The following is a 15293-nucleotide window of genomic DNA, read 5'->3' as shown; positions in this document are numbered from 1 at the left end:
AGACATGATTTTGGGAACATGAGAGGAACTAGTTTTTTTTTTCCCCACCCTTTCAAAAAAAATCCCTACTAAACAAAAATGTCAATGACATTCTTCAACCGTCAGCTCAAAGTCACTCCCTAGATATGCAAGAGAAGAGCAGTTTCCCCACTAAAAGTAAATACTTTTTAAAAATTCAAAATTTACCCATTACACTACCACTTAGCTTTTAAGTGTTACTACTGAAGCATAAGGTGTGTTTCCATGTGGCTGTGTGTCAAAATGTAATACATTTCTTTTTCAGTATGAGGGTTATGTCGCATCACACTCACCATGAGATGTCAGTATAGCACACAAAATCATTATCTCCAATCACACCTCAGGCCCTGGGCATTCTGCATACTGCACCTCTAGCAAAGCCCATTAAATTTACAGGTATTGGTGCTTTTGAAATGGATTTCTATAAACTCACGCTGTTGACATTGGCTGACAGACTTCCTCTAGTGTTTCTGAATGGGTCAACCCCTTACACCAAAGGTTTTAGGCTGTCTTTTATAAGCAAAAACATGAATTGACTTTTATGTAGAAAAAAAGAAGAAACGGCCTCACACCCATGAATCCAGTCTGTTTAAAGATAATGTCAGGTGTAGTCGGCCAAAAACAAGTAGCTAACAAAGGACAAAAGAAAAACTGACAAAGAATTCAGTACGCAAAAAAGCTGACAATTATAGTCTTTTGACCATAATGTTCACTTTAATATCAATGTATTCCCTCTGTATGACATTTTGCACATTATATAAATTTACTATTTTTATACTGCTGCACTGTTTAGTTGAGGTGTAAATCTGTATAAGTGAATGTAAAATAAAAGAGCACTAAAGCTCCATGTGACAATAATTTGATGATTTGAGACTGAAGCCCCCCCAAGGCACCTTTAAGACAAAAAAATATTCAGTTTTAACAAGATGTAACTTTATGCTTTATAGTTCAGCATCACATTACATCTTTGTAAGTCACAGTACACAATTATACACATTTTAAACCTCCTGTGAGGTGAAAACAGTCTTCTAGTGTAAAACTTTGCACAGTGAAAATCCAAGCATCCAGATGAAGAATAAGCAAAACACATTTTAGAGTGGAAAAAAGATTCAAAGTTGGCAGCGGTGGACATTTTTCATAATGACAAGCCAGAAACGTTTATCTAACAGTTGGTATGTATTTGATACAAAGAAGTGTTCAATTAAAGCAGGGGTATCCAACCTTTACAAGATAAAAGTGGATGAGCCCTAGAGCTATTCATGTTTTACATTAGTAGTTACAAATATAAACAGCTCACCTCAAAACCTGAATCTTGGCTTATCTAAATTCTAAAACTTTTATATAGCCTAAATCAATTTGTAGCATTTCATAGAAAGCACAGTATGTTGAAGTTTGTGTAGAAATCCACATAAGATACAATAAAATACAATTTTATCAACAACAGTCATTGCAATATCATGCAATGATTCACTTTTTTATTGACCAGTCCCTTCAGGAATTTGTGATGTAACAATTAATTCAACCAATCCCCCATGAATTCTGCTAACTTTATTTATAATACGTCATTTTAGAAATGATTTAAAACATCTAAAACATGGCAACATGCATCACGTTTTTTTATAAACCTGTTGCAAAATTAGGCATTTTAGGTCAAAACAAATGCAAAAAGGTCCACAAAATCCTGGAGGGACTAATACATTTATACGTTATACAGTGTAACAAACAGCTAATGGACACAGGCAGAAAAAAAAACATGGTAAATATAATCTTACCCATGTCATCATCTAAAATAACTTACATTTGGCAAAACTGATAGGTAGGGTGGCTCGGTCTTCCCTGCATACTAGGGAGAGTTGGGGGCGGTGGGTAGAAATAGATATTGAGATGTTGGTATGTAGTTCTGTCCCTTTCTTCATTACGTAGACATCACTGCTCAGCCAGCCACGACTTTTTCTTTCACTTCTCAAACACTCTGGACAAGATAAGAGAGTTGTACAGAGAGGATTAGAGGAATTTATTACATAAGGGTGTGCATGCACACACACTCTCACAAACAAGCATGCACACGCACGCACACACACACACACACACACACACACTCACAAACAAGCATGCACACACACACACACACACACACACACACTCACAAACAAGCATGCACACACACACACACACACACACACACACACACACACACACACACACACACACACACACAAGCTCGCCTTAAAACACAAACTAAACTTCTGCAAGTCCTTTTACAGGCACTGGTGGAAAGATAATTATAGAAAAATTATGCTTAAGTGGGCTCATCCAATCACTTGAGTCATTTGAATGTGTGTGTGTGTGCGTGCAGGGAGAGGCAATGGATTTATCTGAGGTCTTATATGTGTGTGTGAGATCTGCTGTGTATTTTCCATTAAGGATTATCTGGCTCAGTTTCTGACCTCTTAGCCCATCCTTCCTTCCTCTGACAGTACTCCACTGTGCCTGTTGACTCACGGAAATGTGAACAGTTTGGCAATGTGCCAGATCATCTGGAGTCATTTTTAGAAGCTGTTGAGTGCCATGCTGACATCACCCCTAGCCTCCCAACTAAAGGTGCAAACTGTAATCCCTTGTTTTTCCCTTGAGGGGCCTGCCTTTGTAGACTGTGCCTTATGGGAGCACAACCAATTACTCTGTACAGTTTCACAAGCATAATCACTTCATCTATAGGGCGCAGTTTACACTTGGCATGAAAACACTCCTTTGGGAATCTGATTACAAGTAGACATCTGTAAGTACAGGTGTGAATGCATCTAAACACATAGAGGATGCACTAAGATCGGATCACTCAAGCTCCACTGGGGAATGAGCAGGAAGTCATTTGATCCCATTTACAGTCTGGTATGAACACACAAGTCCCTGACGGCACTGAAGGTCAATTTTGTTGTGTGCATGTAGCACAACAATGGCATCCAGTCTGATTGCTAATGTCATGCAATTAAGATGAGGAATTAAGGCCTTTCATTCAAGGTCAGGCACTGCAGCCTATCTTTCACTTGCCTCTTAACCCACATTGAAAAACATTCTAGTGCCAGGTGTGAACTATTTGTGTGTCTGCTATCAGCTTATCTGATCATTTAAAAATAAATTATTCTCCACCTTTTGCAGTGGTCTAATTTCAGGAATGTAAACACCAATGGTTCATTTCATTTTTCAAATACCGGATTTAAGAATAATCAACTGCAATATTCCTTATACATGCTAATGATCATTTGGTTTTGCAAACCAATAAGTGCACGGAAGACAGCATAGTTGTTTTCAGAATAAGTTCATGATATAGAGTTAAATGGAAAGAGACTACAAGGATCTATGACATATAAAATATAAATACATCCTCATGAATAAGAGGACATGGAACATGATAGTGTTTCACAGTGCCATATAAATAACCTGTGGTATGTCCTTTACAGAAGGATAAAACCATTATTCAGTATTCTTTAGCTCTTTAAAACCTTCAGTTACCCTGTGCATCTATTCACAGCTTAATCATCAGCTTCCTCAATCTTCCATGATTAAAAGGTAAATTGTTCATCTCCACCTTCTTAATTTTTTCTTCTCTTGTCTCACCACATCATGCTGTTTTTAACACTTTATTGGGACTTCACTTGCCAGCAGTTAAAATGACACTGTGAGAAAATCCCCCAGACACTTGAAAGGCTACACCACTCACGTATTTCACGGCTTAAATGAAAGCGCCAGCACCAAAACAGAGTCGTAGCTGCCTAAGAGTGAGGGTATAAATAGAAAGTTAAAAGCTGTTAAAACATCAAATTTGGTATTTCTTTGGGAATGACTAATCTTTGCCACATTACCGCTTCCAAAAGCAGAACTCATAGTGCACAAGATGTACTGGGGAGCAAGGTGGAGAGGAGGGAGCAGCCAAAGATGTGGAGGAAAGAGGATATGAGAGCGGAGTTGTTTTTGGTTTTATTTAACTCTATTCGAGTTTATGTGTGAAAGATGGGATGTGCTTTATCATAGTGATGGCATAAGCATATGATTGAAGCATGTTTTCCTTTACAAGGAAATTGATATACAAAGAGATAAAGAAGTGTCAAAGTGTTTGTATCAAAAACACTGGACTACTAAACATTCTCATTCGCAAGTGTTTTACCTTTGGAGGTTTCTAAGTTGGTTTATTTGCGCTTTTCCCCATCTGGAAGTAAAACTTCTGTTGGGAAAGAAAAATAGTAATACATAAAAAAAAAAATAAATAAATAAATACTGATTTATTATTGAAACTGTTTTATGAGGGATCTGAAAAAACATGAATCAAGTTCTCATCAAATTTTTATAATTTGGATGAATTTATATAAAACCTTCTTCTATCTGCAAATGGATCTGCATTGTTCCTGAAATATATAAATGAGTCAGTTTCACACAGAGCGTCCAGTTTATTACAAATGTAGACACAGTGGATTCTTTTTAGTCAATACCACATGCACAATTCAGCTACTAGAAATAATACTGCACCAAATCTGCAGCTGAGAACAGGTACTGATACATACAGTGTTTCAGTATGAGTGATGTTTGCTAAAGCTTACAGTGTCGTAGGAATAAGTTAGCCTTAAAAACTGTATACACAGACACAGACACACAGACACACACACACAGACACACTTGTGTTTAATAGATGCTAAAATCGGAAAAATACCCTTAGGGCAGAGAGCCTCAGGCAGATTGTGGAAGTCAAACTGACACATTGTTGATTTTTGAATTTTCATACAATTAGTCGACAATAACAAAATTACAGAATAAACAGTCACAGCCATTAACCAGTATCTTGCCTGTTGATTGTTGGTGGATACATACGTTTGACCTCGAGCTTGCAGGAGACAGCGGCCTCTCCCTGGGCGTTCTTGGCTCTGCAGGTGTACACCCCGCCATCGAAGCTGCAGGGCTTACGGATCTCGAGGGAGCAAATGCCCTGGTTGGATATCTGACGAAACTTGGGGTCGTCACCAATGACCATCTGGTTTTTCAGCCACTCGATCTTGGGCTAAGAGGGAAAGACAAGACAAACTTACCTATACATTATAGACAAGCATGCTGATGTTTAAGTCAGTCTGGTCCAGACTGAAAAAAGTGCCAGTATGTTCACATCAGTATAGAATAAATATACCATAAACAAAAATAATGCTGAAGTCACCCTTAATCATCATATTCACTATAATCGGGACTATCCTTTGCAGTCAGTGATGGTATGAAGTTGTTTGCCCATAGATATCAGCAGATGGTTGACACCATGTTTGCTTTTTTTTGTGAATCCTTTGACATTATGGCCATGAAGCCATTTTTAAGTATTCTCCTGCTCACTAGCTTTTTTAAAACATTCCCAAATGTTTAGTGTGACAAACAAAGCTTTGATAGCTGTTTTTAGGGGTTTGCTTTTATCTTAACCTCATTATTACCTTCTTTAGCAAACTGATGACCTCTTATATTGACAGACACCTCCACCATCTGTTTAGCACATAAGTATCGGATTATTTATGAAATATGCAATTTGGGCACCATATGTTAGAAGGACTTTGAATACTGACATAAATCTACTGAAATCAAACACTTGACGCTTTAATGAAGTACCCATGAATTTACTTCAAATTGAATGTAGAGAAGCAGAGAGCCTAAAGAAAGAAATGCTTACAGTCTAAACTGTATCTCGTCACCTACTTGATGAAATGCCAATCATACAATGTTTTTATGAAATATTTGAGCCTCTAAAGTTTTAAAATGCAGTTTTGTTGTTTTAGTGAAACACAAAGGTTTCATATATTTCTTTCCACTGGATTTGAGCTGGTGTTTCTAAACTTATATCTATTTACCATTCCCACTGTGATTTGCAGTCTTTCCTATATTGAATTACTCATAACAATTAGTTAATGTGCGTATTTCTTTAATAAAATGATTGCTGGAAACCATCTGATGCGATTTGCTTTCTTTTACAATTTTTCACTTGAATAGACCTTTAATTTGTTGTCATCTTGTCTTCCACTGACCTCAGAAAGTCTGAGCTGAGTGTGACAGGTCAGTTGACCGGGAGGAACATAAACCTTTTCCAAGATATGTAATGCTTAGGGTTTCACTGATAAACCATCTTCCCTCATGCAAGGTGATTCTAGCTACTGAATTACATTAGCACTTCAACACTTCATTACTGATGTGTGAAACATATTTAGCTCTGTTTATTATTTAAGTTTTCTCAATAGATATGTCCTCTATTTCAAAATAGGGAATGTAATAGTTTAGTAAAGATGGACAAGTATTTACTGATTAGGCAGATTGCGTTATTGACTGAAAGATAACTAAAAGGATTTGATAAAATGTTCTAACAAAATTACCAGATTTTACTTGAATAAGGAATTCATTTAAAAGTTTAACTAAGCAAAAGTTTAACAGTAAGCTGGACTAAAAGTAAAAGTAAAGCGGTGCAAACAGCATGAGGTGAAATTTTGTGTCTTGACTAAATCTTCTCTATTTCCATTTCATAACCTTGAGTGATGGCGGATATAGAGGATGATAAAAATGAAGGACATGTTGTTGTCCTAGGCAGCACACCAAGTATATTTGAGCCTTTGGCAGTGGAAGAGCTGCTCCTTTTGATGCTGCTGCTGTTGTAAACAAATACCTTTAACACATGCTATTTCTGTTAGTGTGGTTTTCTTGGCAGACTTGCAGGTTTTATATGTTAGGAAGGGCTCGAAACCTCGTGCCATGAGATCATAGTTGGTTCTATTCGTCAGATGGAATCAAGAATCCATCTGGGTCAAAGATGTAACTTACCAAGGTGTAAACTAAAACTAGATTCTCATGAGCCTCAGCTATAATTCAAATGTAGTGGTAATTAGCATATATTAGTAAATAAACACACAATAAAGTTGTTTACAATATATTACTGACTTTAAGAGTTTTGTTAAACTGACACCAAGCTAAATAAAGAAGAAGTAATTCTAAAGTCCTGTCATGATTCTATGTTTGGGCATCCATGTGTGTGTGGTTGTTACTGGGAGAGTCAATCACACTGATAACAAACATGTGCTACTGGCAAAAAAGGTACCTTCTGCCATACTGCAACGTTTTTACTTAGCACATGAGAGGACAATAAGATACACCCCTTATCACTGTCTCTCCTGTTTTTTATCCTCTCAACATGCTCTCTGCCACTGCAGAAAACAGCTCTTTATCAGAGACAGCCGGACAACTTATCACAATTCATGTCTGTCTGCTGGACCTCCTCGACAGTTCCCGATTTGGTTCTGGACACTGAGGCGAATTAACATATGCTACAGCATGCTACAGCCCTTACTAGTGAGTGTAAACAGAGAGCGCAGTGTAAGATAAAATCAGTGTTTAAGTGAATTTTTATTTGCTGTACAGTAATTAATTTATTCAAATGTAATTGGTAACACTAAGGAATTAACCTATGGCAGCTGGTTCTTATGACTGGTGGTTCAACCATAAGATAAGTGCACATTCGGGATGAGATTCTCCACACCTATCTGGCTTTTGTGATCAAACATCAGGCATGTTTAGAGTAGCCTGATGCTGCACAAGTTCCTGTTTGTTTCTCTATACTACACCACCAAGTGCAGACTGCTCAGCCACTTCTGGACTTGCTAAAAAGCCAGGGACAGCGAAGACGTACCATATAATCAACAGTTTTTGCCGCTACTGCCTGACATCAAAGCAATCTGTGTCGGTCAGGCAACTGTAAACACGTTTAACATGCAAAGAACAGTGGCATACTTAAACTTCACAAAGGCATACCAGGGCAAGCCCTGTCCTATTTCTAAAGAGGATCTTTAGAGCAGTGACTTAATACCTTATCCGAAGCAGTAAACACACTCAAATGATTTACTGTGCATGTCTAGAAAAAGACAAAACAGGTCCAATTTAATACAACACATCTGTGACACAGAATTCAGCTTCGTAAAGTGAAAAATATTCAGGACACAGGCTTCATTTGTCCATATAACGGACACATGTTTCCGTGGGCACTCCTCGCTATGTTAAGTGAGCATGTGCTCCAAACATCCAGTCACAGATAAAAATACTAGCCAACTGGCAGCTGTCACTAGTGCACCAGTAAGCACACTCCTCATCTGCCTTGCTCCACATCTGGCTGCACTGCAAACTCTCTGTCTACAGAAGCTATGTACCAATGTGTACACCACCTGACCTTGGGACATCCACGAACAGAACACAGCAGCTTTGTGGTGTATCCCACTGTGGCAGCACGGTCATTGAGGGGTGTGGTGAACTTTGGTGCCTCGCTGAAATCATGCTCCGGGTACTCAGGAGGCTTGTAGATGATACCTGTGAACACAGAGCAAGGTGGTCATGAAATGACACCAGCCCGCATACAAGTGTTTTTAAAGGGTTGTTTTTAGAGCGTTGTCTTCATTTGACACAATGCTCATGTACAATTTCTTAGTCCAGACACAATCTATTACTTCTTATTTATGAGATAGTCATTACAGACAGAACTCATTTCTGCTACTGCTCTCACACAATTATGTGTATGTAACAATAACTTCGGCCCGAAATACTCTTTCTGTCCTCGCGGCTTTGACCTGCAGGGGACAGCTTAAACTTCATGACTGCATATTATTCAGGCTCACTGTTTAAGGTTCATATTTCCACAGGTTGACAGCTCAGATGAATGGACAGCCAGGTTTACATACAGTAGTTTAGCCAGCAGGAGTAATATGCATTACATTACATACATGTTGTCTCCTCTATTTAGGGTTTAGTCTACTGACCTACATCACTGACAAGTTTCCTTGCAGGAAGGCAGGCATAAGACACACACACGGACATGTGTGCGCGCACACACATTTGTCAGCTGTCTTTATCTTTTCAGAGCCTCTTAAAATTTATTTCAGTAGTAGCTGAACACTGGCCAAAAGAGCTTCCTTCTTATGACTAAAGCAGTGCCAAGGCCATTTCCACCCCTCAAGACTTCACTTTAAACACACACTACCAGACTTACTGCAGGTCATTAAACAGTAAGCACTCACTTGTACTTACAGCTCTTCTACCAAACTGCGATTGATATGAACACAGTGACCTCAGAAGAATTTAAGTATGCATGTAGAAAAGTCACCTGTTTTCTGGATGGTGGCCACCTCCTTGGTAACAGCGCTACTCTCACTGATGCCCACTTGGTTCTCTGCAAACACCCTGAAGGAGTAGGAGTTGCCCATGACGAGGTCAGAGATGGTAGCGCTGAGCCTGTGGTAGTGCTCCAGCACCATGAACCAGTCCTGTAAATTTAGATGCAACCTATGTATTTTAGTACAGCACGCACCTGAAACATGATGTGATCACAGTCAACGTGTTTTACTTCTATCCACTTCACTCTCTTTGCCCTGATTGTGATGTGCTGCCTCAGTGTTCTCCAACATGTTTTCGTTACCAGTTGAAAATGTAAAGGTCCATTGCAAGTTTAAAAAAACACTCAGTTTTCTTTGTTCAATGGGAGGAATCTCACTAATGTGAACCTGGTGGAATTACTTAATAATGTTGAGATAGGAGGCTCCAGCAGGGCCAGTGAGGTTAGTAATTGTAACTTGAACATATTAACATGTTTTAGGAAAGATTTATTAAGTTTTTTCCCCACTTCTGTTAATGCTAAAGTCCGGTAAAGATCTAGCTTGTGTCTGCAACACAAAACGTATTTGTGTGTATATTTGTATGTAAACATCTGCCATACTCCAGTCTTCCTGTCAGCTTTCTGGACGGTATATCCGGTAATGTCTGTGTTGCCGTTATCCTTGGGTGGAGACCACTCCAAAGCAGCGTTGAAGCCCCAGGTGTCCACCAGCTTCACACTGGCAGGAGGACCAGGGCGCTCTGAGGATACACACTACTGTCAGCTATAGAAGATTCAAATTACAACCAATGTTTTCCTCAAAGCATTAAAAGTGACTGCACCTCACCACATGAGTTTAAAACGGGCATGCATGTTTCCATTTAAATGCTTGTTTGCATGAAAATATGCAAACCATGTGTGCAACTCACCCACAATCTGAAGGGTGAGGGTGGTTTTGTCTTCAAAGCTGTCCACTTTTACGGTTATCTCATAAACACCAGAGTCGTCCCGCTGAGCGGTGCGAATGAACAAAATGCTGTCCTTGTCAGTGTTCCTGATGTTGACCCTCTTTGAATCCAAAGGCTGACCGTCCTTAAGCCAGGACACAGCAGGTTTGGGCTTTCCCTGAGGAAGGACACAGGAAGATGCTAGATTAAGGTTTCTTTGTCAAGAGTTTGTGTTTGTCATAAAGTCAGCTATTCAGTAGGTGTCAAGTCTGTTAGCTTACAAGAAAGGGGATGACCAGGTTGATCTGCTCCCCAACCTTCTTGACATAGCGGGATCTGAGGATGCGGGGCACGCGTATCTTGGGACGTTCTGAAAAACAAAAAGTCAAAAGAGTCAAGCATGTTTATTTTCTGCTTCGTCCATGATCTGTTAGACATTTTGGTTAACTGGAGGCATATTTGGAGTAAATAAAATCGCTTGGACAAACTAACCCATCATTTACATGACAGCATTAGCTATTACCAACATTGTATAATGTCAAAACTAAGTGATGAACACTTCCTATTTGTGACTTCAAAGGCAAATGACAGGTCATGAGACTTAAATAGACCAGCCAGGCTAGGCATAACTTTATGACTGTATGAGATAAATTAACTCCACAAGTCAGTAAACTATCCAAACCAAATAATAAAGAATAGTGTATTATTATATTTGGTTATAACCTTTATAATAATAATATAGTGGATTTATATATCTTTGGGTTTTTAATTAAAAAGGTTGTTTTTTTTTGGTTTTTCTTCTGTCACAAAACAATGTTATTGGCATCAACTGTGTGGCTGTGAAAGTCAAAAAAAGTTGATGTCCAAGTCTTATACTTATATATTTATTAATAAATAAATAAATACTGTAGCTGGACAAAATTCTTGAAGTGTCAGTATCAGGGCAGACAGATGCAAAAGCTAAATTAGCTTTGGGGAGTCTCTGATACGTGTTCTGTCATGTTGTGCACAAAGAAACAGCAGATTTAAGTTGTCAGCGCTGTGAACTGACTGTGGTCGTAACATCACAGTATCATCACATCTACAAACACTGAAGTACAACAGTCTGGAAAATGCACCCAGCTCAAATCATAAAGATGAAAGTGCAAGCTGTTACAGCCCAACATGTACCAAGTCACTACGCACTATGGTCAGGCTGGGTGTGAAGTATCAGCAACAGCATCCCTCACATGTTTCTGCATAAGCAGCAAATGTTTGAAAAGCTCCTTGGGCTTAAATGACACATAAAACCACCAGGCTGCTGCACTCCATCACCTCACTAGCCCTGCTGCAGCGTCTGTTTCTCCTCTTTCAGGCTAAATGCCCTCTTATCTCACTTGCCACATGTCTCCTGTCCCATCTTTTTCAAGCCAGATTCTGCTCCACAACCTGGGATCATTTCCCATGAAGATCAGGTCTGATCCCTGCTAATCATCACACTTCCCAGCACTGCACAGATGTATTGCTGGCTTTACAGCATGCAGCTTCAGCTTGTTCATGTAGGTACTATATGTGTCTGATCAGGACAGTGTGTGACATACCTACTAGAATCCATCAATTAGCCTCATGTTTCACTCTCCTTAATTGACAAGCAGTTGGTTATTTGCATGGCTGCATTTCTCTCCTAAAGTTTCATGTTTGTTCACAACACTTTGAACACTGAACAGCAAATATGCTCAGAGAAAGCGAGTAGTCTTTCTGAAAGTAGATAACTGAAGCATGTCAGCTCAGGTCCACACTATGTTAATGTGACACACTGTGCTTACAAATGGAAACTCACCACAAAACCAACTTTGGTTTATTAAAAAAGAGGCAGACGTCAACTGAGTAAGTGGTTGTGTTTTCATGCAAAACATTATACCAGGAACAGGAACTAAGATTTCTAATAATCTTAAAGTTAAATTAGGGAACTGTAAATAGGTGTAAACTGTGTTTTCCTATTTATTTTTTGCTCACTTCAACCTTTCTATTTGGTTTGAATGTGCCCATGTGCACGTCCAGGTTTTTTTATGTTTAGATTTTGCCAGTTCATATTTGTGGATGTTTAACCTTCTCCTTTGTGATGTCAGACTTACCAAAGAGGTGTGTACATACAAATGAAAGATTGATTAGAGCTAATGAAAGCACTTGTCAGCACCTGTGGGATTTACGTGCATCCATCTGTGCTGACTAGCAGTTAATACCACCACTGCCTCCGTTTTTGCAACATGAGTACTTTAAGGATAGGTCATAAGTTACAACTATCAGAGAGCTAAGAGAGGTAATTAGGACGGAGTCATTTTTTGTCTTCACACTGGTGAAAACTTAATTTTTCTTTCAAAAGTATTTTGTTTTGGACTGTAGGGGCCTTTGTAGAGAAAGCCAGAAATTCCCATGATACCATCACGACATGTAGCTCCTCTGATAGTTAATCTCATGAGAAAAAATATATACTGTATAGTTACAAAGGCTATGCAGACAAATTCTGTATGAATTGGAATAAAATTACATATTTTAATGGATGGTTCTAAAACATTAATTAAAGCACCTTATGACCATAATTCAAGGCTATTAATTAATTTCCCTTCGAGAAGAACTACTAGCTGCTACTCACCAAGAATCTCATGGATTGGCACAGGTTGAGCTAGAGTACCAGGTTCACTGCGACCACCAGGGTTTACAGCCACCACGCGCACATGCAACAGGTCACCAGTTGTCAGATTCTTGATGCAGTAGCGGTTGGCTGGGGTCAGCTCCTCATTAGCCACAATCCAGTCTGATGCTGCAGGAAAAAAACGTATTTGTCAGTATGTAGCTTCATGTGTTTCATGTGAAGTTTCACTTCGGTTGTACATTTTTCTTTCTTCTTATATTTTTCTTTTCCATTACTTTAAGTGTAAAACATCCTTTAAGTAGACATCGCAAGGGTTTATCTGCCAAGTTTACAAACAATCTGCCCATAAAAAGTACACTTTGTCCACCATGATGAAATCTCAGAAGGCAAACTGTCATCTGAGCAAACAAGCACTTCTAAAAGTGGAGTGAGGAGATACAGAGACAGCCGGTGACATGCTGCCTGCCGTATACGGCCAGGACGCAGCTATGAGTCTATCTGCCTGCCGACACTCTAGGGACAGGTGCAACTTCGCAGCCTCACATACATACACACACATAAACAGATTTACTTCCATCTTTGCAGTACTCTATGGTGTATCCAGCCAGGCTGGAATCTCCAATGTTCTCTGGCGTCTTCCATTTAACGGTCAGGCTGGAGTCGTTCACATCATCCACAGATACGTCCAGAGGGGCACTGGTGGGGACTGAAGGAGGTTCAAACAGAACACTTTATGTAGTGCTTGTAGTAAATAACAGAAAGATGACATTAAAAGACTATGAAAATACACACGCAATGGAATAATTACCTATATCATGGTTGCGATTATTTGTAAATCTGTCTTAGTTAATAACAATGTAAAAAATAGTGAAACATATCAATAACAATTTTAATAATAATTAATAATACAGTATTTTCCTATTTCCTATTTGTCCTATTAACCAACTAATCCTTTCCGCACATTTTAAATCATCCCATTTTGCAAGAGAACTTTATTCATTTAGTTCCTGTCATACCAGCTTTCATTAACTCTGGGTGTTTAAGGCAGTGCTAAGCTAACGGCAGAGCAAACGCTGGCGTTACCTGCAGGAGGTGGGGGGGTTGGGGCCTTGGGTGGCTCCTCAACTGCAACAGCTTCTGCAGGAGCTGCTATTGTAGCATTAAACAAGCAAAAGGTTAATGTTGATTTAAGGACACCAGCCACAAGGACCAGTTAAATATCCAGAACATCTTTTTCATTGGGTGAGATATTTCAAAACGTTCCCAAATTAGATGTAAAATTTGGATCTATTACACTGGAAAGTACATTATGTCAAGGAGTCCAATACTTTAATAATCCAAGTGTCCTCATAGGTGGGGAAAGGCATAATGGCTGGCACTTGATTGACGGCATTGAAAATAAGGCACCACAAAGTGTATTTGGTAGCTGAGCAGTAATGGTGTTGCTTGTGTGGCGGCAGGAGCATCTGAAGCAGGAGGAGCAGCTACAGCTACTAATTTTATTAAGAAAGCCAATTAGTGAGCTGCAGTATGACCTTACTGATGCTGGGTATCAATCATTGTCAAGATTTACTTCAAGCAAACAGTAGGACAGAGCTGTGTGTGTGTGTGTCTTCTTTATTCACAGTGACAAGAACACGTGGTTTTATAAGGCAAAAATTAAACCCACGTCAGAGACACTCTAAGACAGTTGCAGATAGTATAAGACATGTTTAGGAAAGAAATTAGAGAGAGAGACCCACTGAATTACTTCAGAGGCTGTAGCATCAGCTGAAGTTAGGGGTTATGTTTATGTTGAGCAGGAATGAAAAACCCAATACCACACACCTGCCACTTTGTGTGTTACTACAAGCTGTCGAAGGAAACAGACCCTCTACAGTAGGTGGAGGGGCAGTTTAGGAGGGGCAAATTACCACAATCCAGGTTAGTTTTAGAACTGAAGGCTTCCTGAATAAAAAACCCAATTTCCCAAACCCAATTGATTTCTAGTTTGATGACTCTAACGGATTTTTGTTTTATCTTTTGAATGTTTCATTATTGTAACCATAATTTTGAGGAAAACAGCTATAGAAAAACGGTTTTACCACCCGAAAAAACTGACTGAATATGACTGGATAGGTTAAAGGCATCCCAGCCTCCAAAACAGGTAGGATTGGTAACGTCCAGCTTTCGGGGGAAAATTTTCAAATTTATTACGGTGCCTTCACTTATTTCCCAGATACCTGGAGCAGCGGAGGTGTCCTCAGCTTGTCTCTCGGCAGGAGGAGTTCCCTCGGTCGGTGCCTCGAAGGCAGTAGCTTCCACAGGTGCAGCCTCCGCAGGTGTTTCCGCAAGCGGAGCCTCCGCGGGTTCAGGTTCCGGCACAGGCTCAGGGGTCTTCTCCGCAGCCTTCTTGGCTGGAGACTTCATGACGGGTGCAGGTTTTCCTGGCATCGCGCTAACAGAATGACAGTCTTCTGGATGAAGGAGCCCGTGTCTTGGGTAATATATATAACATGAGGCTTGGTGGGCTTGCAATCCACTCCACCCATTTCCCAACTTTGTTGCCCCCTCCCCT

At 39.6% G+C, this 15293-nt stretch overlaps 1 protein-coding gene across 3 annotated transcripts; it reads right to left on the bottom strand.

Moving 5' to 3' along the window:
- Window positions 1-693: 693 nt before the first annotated feature.
- mybpha (myosin binding protein Ha) lies at window positions 694-15257 on the bottom strand. 3 transcript variants are annotated; one of them, XM_067525979.1, is made up of 12 exons: window positions 14959-15256; window positions 13820-13885; window positions 13308-13442; window positions 12737-12904; window positions 10386-10474; window positions 10087-10282; window positions 9779-9918; window positions 9170-9329; window positions 8243-8379; window positions 4879-5065; window positions 4181-4237; window positions 694-1947 (listed from the first exon to the last, which is right to left on the bottom strand). In XM_067525979.1, exons 1-11 carry the CDS (start codon window positions 15167-15169, stop codon window positions 4203-4205), a joined length of 1524 nt encoding a protein of 507 aa, XP_067382080.1. In that variant the 5' UTR covers window positions 15170-15256; the 3' UTR covers window positions 694-1947; window positions 4181-4202. The 3 variants fall into 3 exon arrangements, with proteins under 3 accessions (XP_067382080.1, XP_067382081.1, XP_067382079.1); XM_067525978.1 differs by having other exon boundaries at window positions 698-1990; window positions 14959-15255; XM_067525980.1 differs by lacking the exon at window positions 13820-13885 and having other exon boundaries at window positions 697-1990; window positions 14959-15257.
- Window positions 15258-15293: the final 36 nt, after the last annotated feature.

Source organism: Channa argus, chromosome 13 (genome assembly GCF_033026475.1).
Source record: "Channa argus isolate prfri chromosome 13, Channa argus male v1.0, whole genome shotgun sequence".
Classification (NCBI taxonomy): Eukaryota; Metazoa; Chordata; class Actinopteri; order Anabantiformes; family Channidae; genus Channa; species Channa argus.
This window is presented reverse-complemented; position numbering and strand designations above follow the sequence as displayed.

Coding starts and splice junctions, on each gene's coding strand:
- mybpha (XM_067525979.1), bottom strand. CDS start 15,169: ATGCCAGGAAAACCTGCACCCGTCATGAAGTCTCCAGCCAAGAAGGCT. Junction 13,886..14,958: donor GGACACCTCCGCTGCTCCAG/GTATCTGGGAAA, acceptor ATGCTACAATAG/CAGCTCCTGCAGAAGCTGTT. Junction 9,330..9,778: donor AAGCTGACAGGAAGACTGGA/GTATGGCAGATG, acceptor CTAAATTTACAG/GACTGGTTCATGGTGCTGGA.